Raw genomic sequence first — 7,498 nt, 5'->3', positions numbered from 1 at the left:
ATACCTAATCTGTGATGATACAGAGTTTTGAACCGGTCACCCGTCCATCCACCAGTATCGGCTTACGTCGCTTAACTTCGGTGTTCTAATGGGTACCGGTGTTTCAACGTAGCTATGCCGTTGCCTTCTGTATAAAAATGTACATGTACTGTACATTTCCGTGATTTTTTACGTAATAAAAAATGTTTCTTGAAAAAAATCGCTACGAACAACAGTTCTCAAGATATTATTATTTAGAATGGAAGTAGTCAATACATGTCATTATTGACAAAAAATAAACATGTTGAGTAGATAGTTATATGCCAAATTTGGGAACTTTTTATTTCTTAAAATTAATCATGAATTTTTCTTCGAAAAAAAAAGATGATATAACAGTTTCTGTTGAATTTTTGGTACAAAAACATTTCAAATTTATGATTTCAGTCTAATAATCCTTTAGGCAACATGTTCATGTCAATGATGACCAGGGAATTGATAATTTCGGTTCCAAATATCTCGAGAACCATTATTCGTAGCTATTTTTACCAAGGGAACTTTTTTACATAAAAAAACGTCGTAAATGTATCTTATTGTAGTCAGTAGTCTTATACCCTGTTTTATACAGGTACAGACGAAAAGTTATTACTCTTCAAACGAGTTAAAATATGTAGGTGGCGTCCTCTACAATTAGGAGTCATATTGACATCTAAATCAAATTTCTCATGTCAAAAAACTTCCAGACAACAATTTTCATCCAAATATTGACGTCACTTCAGAAAATATTGGGAAAAAATCGAAATAAAAATGAAACTTCCACACCCTGTATCTCCGAAACTAAGCATTTTAGGACATACATTTATACGAATTATTTCATATAATGTTGTATAATAGAGTAAACAGTTTAAAACTACATAATTTTGAAACATACATAGTAAATAGTTTATATTCATTATTATTTAATATAATATATGCCATAAAATATGCGGCACCCTATAGATGTTACAAATGAAAAACAGTAAAAATTATTAACAATGTTTATGCGTTACATATCAACATACAAAAATAATGTACTTTCTTTCCATCTTTGAGCAGAGGTAATATAAAAACCGTTTCTTATTTATTAATGCTAATTTACAATTATTTATATCGCGTATAATAAATCTCACTTTAATTAAAAAAAAAACAATTAATTTATAAAAACATTATCATTATTTTCACTTAATAATGTAACCGAATTATGTTGAATCCTATTAATTAGTGATTATAATAATACGGAATAAGATACGTATGGTAATTGTGTAAAGGAAAGAAAATTTATGGGTTAAAACATTATTTTAATTGTATATGATCACTTTAAATCAGCTTAATCTCAATTCGGTAGGTAGTTTTACTAGTTTCACATTACCATAAATTAGGTTTTATGATTGTTTTGTCTTCTGTGAAGTTGTTAATTTTAAATAAATTCGAATTTTATTTTAATTTATTTAAAACATCCAAACCATAGGTAGGTAAGTTAATAAGACATACTCCTAGATACTACATAATAGTCTAAGAGCTGGCTACATAAAAACCTTATCATCGTTACATGGCTAATTTTTTGTGTGAAGTATCCTTTTGTGTAGCCATTATGAAATAGCCATGTCCGCCAGCGCGATCCCGGGGTTTACAGCGGGGGCGGCCAATCGAAAGGGTGAAATTTTGACACTAAAAATTTTATAAGGTACACGAGTTATAATTACGAAAATAGCTTTTATTTATTATTAAGAAACGTGGAAAATTGTTGGCAGACATTTTTCTAGTCGCTAAAATGCCAACAGACACCGCGAAAGAAGCATGAAATTTTAAAAATTATTAAAAAACGAAATTTGAAGAATAAAAAAAATATGGCATACATGCATGCCGATTGGTGGAATGTCATATTTATTTATTTTAAAAGCAGTATGCAAAAGGGCAGACATAAAGATCGTGGCTAAATCGGCTGCAGACAGTTATCAAAAGCGCGATATTACTCTAGCGCTTTCAGGGAAGGCTCGCCTCATCCATTTAATCTATACTAATGTATAAAATTCTTAAGTGACTGACATACGGATTAATCACGATCCTGCTCAAACCACTCAACGTAAGAAGCTCAATTTTGGCATACAGGTTGATTCTAGGGTGTAGAGGTTCGATAAGAAAGGATTTTTCGAAATTCAAGTTCCAAGAGGGTGAAACCACCCCTCAAATATTACAATATTTTTTTATTTAAAAAATGGTCAAGTTTCCGAAAAAACGCTTAAACACGTATATTTTATTTTGTTTTTTACATATTTTAAGATTTTTTAAAAATGTATACAGGGTGTCATGAATTAAGCACGATCATGCTTAAAGCGCTTGACGTAAAAAGCTGATTTTTGGAAAACAGATTGACTTTAGGGTGTAGAGGTTCGATAAGAAGGGATTTTTCGAAACTCGAATTCTAAGGGGGTGAAACTATCCCTCAAATATTAAAATATTTTTTTATTTAAAAACCGGTGAGTTTTTCGGAAAAACTCTTAAACACGTATATTTTATTTTGTTGTTTTACATATTTTAAGATTTTTTATAAATTTATATAGGGTGTTTCATAAAATATGGTCATTGAGTAATTACTATTCTGCTTAAACTGCTTGATGTTTAAAGCTGATTTTTGGCAAACGGATTGACTGTGGGGTGTAGAGGTTCGATAAGGAGGTTTCTCGAATCTCAAATTCCAAGAGGGTGAAAACGCTCCTCAATTATTACAATATTTGTTATTTAAAAAACGGTTAGTCTTTCGGGAAAACGCTTGGACAAGCATAATTTATTTGTTTTTTTACATATTTTGAAATTTTTTAAAAAATCATTCATCATTTGGAACAGGGTGTTCCAAAAAGTTGGGTAATTTCTTAACCACGATTCTGCTTAAACTACTTGACGTAAAAAGCTTATTTTTGGCAAACGGATTTTTCGAAAGTCAAATTCCAACGAGATGAAACTACCCCTCAAATATTACCAAGTTATATAATAATATCGCCATATTGTTTTTTCTCCTGCTGAAATAAATGTGAGAAAATTTTATCCAGTTTGTATGTTAATGGAAATTCTTGCTTTGCTTTATCATCACAATTACAAATTATTAATTCGACACGAACAAAGTCGCTGGTACACGCTAGTTATAGATAAATCATGTCATACGATTATATTATAAATATTTTTTTTATTATTTCAATAACAGATATCATATATTTGCTATTCTGTCTCACTATTTGTATCTGACTCATCCTACTGCAAATCATTGCTCTCGCAAACGAGTCTTCCTCTTCCTCTGAGTGATATCTGCACCGTAAAATTTGTGTTTTACATGTTGTTTTACAGTTACATGGATTATGTTTCAATTGATAACGCGTCGAGCGTTTCCTGAAAACGCTTATAGTGGGTGAGCCTTAAATAAGTGCAGATACTTTTAAGGGTGATATATTTCGATCCTAGGAACATGTCTACGAGTTTTTTTTTTTCGCAAAAAAAGATGTAGAAAATGGTCCATTTTTAAAATTTTCTGAAAACTTCGTAAAACTGTCTATTCACCGCAAATTTACCTACAGCCTACAGTATAATTATTTCTTAACATATCATGCTTACGGCTTGCTCTATAACTACGACACTAAAAGAATGGATGCAAATACAGAAAAAAACAGGTAGTTCGTAAAATTATTTAAAAATAAATCAATTTTTTAAATTTTCAAATTTGAATAACTCGGTTATTTTGGACTTATGTAAAAAACGGTAAAAAGAAAATATGTTTCTTTTATCGAGATCTACCAGCTCTGAAAATATTTGCACTTTTCAAGATTTACTCTGTAGAGTAATATAAACTGTGATATCTCGAGTATAATATCGCGCTTTCGATAACTGTCTATCGCTGATTAAGCTACGATTTTTTGTCTGTCCTTTCGCATTCGGCTTTTTAAATAAATAAACAATAAACATGACATTTTACCTTGGAACTTTTTGAGTATTCGGTTATACATTTAATCGATGATTTTTTTTTTGTCAAAACTCCATTTTATTTTTCAGAAACTATTAGAGCCAGAGTTTACCAAAAAAATATCTACTAGTGGGTAAATGAATTTGTAGAAATATTACGAATTTTCTTGGAACTTTAGTTTCGGAGATATTAATTTAATCGGACCTTTTTAAGAAAATTAATTTTATTTTTCAGAAACTATTAGAGACAGAGTTTACCAAAAATGCTTTTTATATCTACTAGTGGGTAAATGAATTTCTAGATATATTACGAATTTTCTTGGAACTTTAGTTTCGGAGATATTAATTTAATCGGACCTTTTTAAGAAAATTAATTTTATTTTTCAGAAACTATTAGAGACAGAGTTTACCAAAAATGCTTTTTATATCTACTAGTGGGTAAATGAATTTGTAGATATATTACGACTTTTCTTGGAACTTTAGTTTCGGAGATATACATTTAATCGGACATTTTTAAAAAAAATAATTTTATTTTTCAGAAACTATTAGGGACAGAGTTTACCAAAAATGCTTTTTATATCTACTAGTGGGTAAATGAATTTGTAGATATATTACGACTTTTCTTGGAACTTTAGTTTCGGAGATATACATTTAATCAAAAATGTCTTTTTGATGTATTTTGTTTTGATGTATGCGATGATTTTTTTTGTCAAAACTCCATGCCTCTTTCGGGTTGTCTGCCGGTATTTTAGCCACGAGAAAAATGTCTGTCAACAATTTTACACGTTTCTTAATAATAGATTTAAGCTATTTGGCAATTATATCTCGTGTACCTTATAATATTTTTAGTGTGAAAATTTCACCCTTTCGATTGGCCGCCCCCGCTTTAAGCCCCGGGATCGCACTGGCAGACATTACTATTTCACAATGGCTACACAAAAGGATACTTCACAAGAAAAATTAGCCATGTAACGATGATAAGGTTTTTTATCTAGCCAGCTCTCCGTCTATAATACTATTCGAAAATTACATTGTATAATTTTCTTGAAAAGACTTCTGAGGTGGAAATCTGTAATAATATTGTAATACGCTTTTATTTCTGAGATCTTCTATAATAAATTAAAATTCTCAGTAAATTTATTGCCGCGTCTTGGACGAGCTACATACATATATAGATAACGCTAAGCCTAAACTATTTCCACAGATGCGTTTACAGCTTTGTCTTTTTTACTTAAATTTAGTTCTTCTTTTAAATTTATTTGATTATTTTTTAACTTGTTACGTTTTTTGTATATTATATTTTTGTAACTTCAAAATTAAAGACTTTAATAAAAAAAAGAAAAATAATTGTTTTATTGTGTAGATAAAATGTTAATTGCAGTTATTACATCGCCTTGTATTGACGCCACGTTACGCCGCTGCCGTTGACGTTGTCTTAATATTATTTTATTTTCTGGCAATATTGGTTGAAATTTACTGATATTTCATTGCCAAAAGTAGTTTATATTTATTAATAGAATTTTTACATCCAGTCTCTTGAAACTGACTACTTTTTTTAAAGATCTGTTTGCAGATATTTATTTCTCAAGAAATCTACGTGACATTCTATATAGGTAGGGGAAACCGGGGGAATCTCGCGCCCGGGGGAATACCGCGCACGTCGCTGTAGTAAAAACTGCAACTAGTAATACACAGGTTTGAAGCTGGAAGTGTTGCATAAGCCATATGAAGTTTGTTCCAAAAGTTTGGAATAATTACCGGCAGTCGTTAACCAATAACGAACATTTTAGTGCTAGACACAATAAAAATGTAAGTACTTTTGTTAAAATAAATTTTTATGTTAAAAAACGGCTCCCGAGGAAATACCGCGCAGTGAAATCGCGCCCTAAACAACACTCAAAGATTTTGACAGCTACTACACTTAAATCAGAATTGGAAACTATGGAAGAAAAAAGAAGAGCGAAAAGAGAAAAAAAGAAGCAAGCAATGTAAATATGAAGGAAAAGAGAAGAGACAAAAGGCAGAAAAGCGAAGCAAATATTGTATTGAAAAAAAGAAAACTCTCAACAACTTTACAAAGTAAAAAAATCAACAAGAAGCCAAAGCACATTCGCAATGTTAAGTTTGCTGACGATGATACTGAACCTGAGAGTTATTCTGAAAGCGAGCTTTGTGTTGATGATGACTTAGACGACGTTGATCCTTTCCCAACCCATGAAGATGACATCTGTTTAATTTGCGGAGAGTTTGGAAGGGACAACGAGGTCTGGTGTCACTGTAATTCCTGCTCAAAGTGGGCCCATGCTGCTTGTATGAGAAGTAGTGGAAAGGAGAAAGAAAAAATCTACCTTTGTGACTTCTGTTGCTAGGTAACAGTTTATTTTTTATATAAATATCTGCGTGTTGTGTTAGAATGTGTTTTTTATTTTAATATACAATATTGTATCTTTACTTTTGCTCTCACTATCATCTTTTTTTATTATTTGAGTTATCTATATACCTGTATTTTATGTACAATAAAGTCTTAGTTAAACTGCCTTAAATACCTCAATGCGAACATGCGCGGTATTACCAAAAAGCCCGGGTAGCGTATTTCCATAATATACCATGTAGAGAACATAGGGTCTCTAAGTCCCGCCTCCATGCATTGAAGATGTCTCTAACGCGGTATAGAATGGAATAGGATATTGCGCCAAATGCAGTATACTATGGAGTCGGCTTCTCAGCGTTACAATGTGATATAAGCCACGTGAGCATTCATTATCACTTCTTGCATTTTTGCATTGAATTAGCCAGTTTGTGACTGTTGCGAATTCTAAACAAGCATCAGGATGACAGAGCAATGTACGTTACAGATTATGTTAAAAAATATAAAACCTGAAATAAAATTCGCGATGAGAATAGTGATTCAGCTTCACAAGAGTCAACAGCTGGATATTCATCAAAAAACAGTGCTGTAAGTAACGCTATATCTATATTTGTCGGGCCTCTAGAGTTTAAGGAAGACAGTTTTGAATCTCATGCTTTATTAAAAACAAATATGGAAAAAGGCTAGGTTTAATACAAAAACAGAAAAGTAATCAGATGTTTAGAAATATTAAAACGGTATACTAATGTCACATATTGACACAGAGCAGCAGTTAAAAACATTTCTCACAAATACTACAGTAAACTATAAAAAAAACAAGTATATTAAAGTACCACCAAGAGCTTTATCCAGAAGAACTTATGGTTCGCAAAGAAGAAGGCAATCAGGAAGACCATCAGAAGAGATCAGACTAAAAAAGAAAAAATGGTGCTTGAGGAAATATATTACCGAAAATACTCCAAAATACCAAAGGACATGCTAAATATTGCAGTCTAACAGGAAATAGCAATGTTTATTTTTTTAAGTATCTGATATTTTAAAGAAATTAATATAATATACATTATTTAATATATAAATGTTTTTTTTTCATTTTTTGTAGCCATGTTTTTAAAGTAATGATAAAGAATAGATACATACTAGGTTTACATAAATGAATATTACTGTTTA

General features: G+C 31.0%; 1 protein-coding gene across 1 annotated transcript; it reads left to right on the top strand.

Annotated features, from left to right (window-relative positions):
* Positions 1–5,957: 5,957 nt before the first annotated feature.
* On the top strand, positions 5,958–6,332 carry LOC115890978 (PHD finger protein ALFIN-LIKE 7-like). Its single transcript, XM_030911352.1, has one exon. It carries the CDS (start codon positions 5,958–5,960, stop codon positions 6,330–6,332), a length of 375 nt encoding a protein of 124 aa, XP_030767212.1.
* The last annotated feature ends 1,166 nt before the right edge of the window (positions 6,333–7,498 follow it).

This window comes from Sitophilus oryzae, unplaced genomic scaffold (genome assembly GCF_002938485.1).
Source record: "Sitophilus oryzae breed Bouriz unplaced genomic scaffold, Soryzae_2.0 scaffold_942_pilon_pilon, whole genome shotgun sequence".
In the NCBI taxonomy this organism is placed as follows: Eukaryota; Metazoa; Arthropoda; class Insecta; order Coleoptera; family Curculionidae; genus Sitophilus; species Sitophilus oryzae.
Note: the sequence above shows the minus strand (reverse complement) of the source record. Positions and strands in the feature narration are given on the sequence as shown.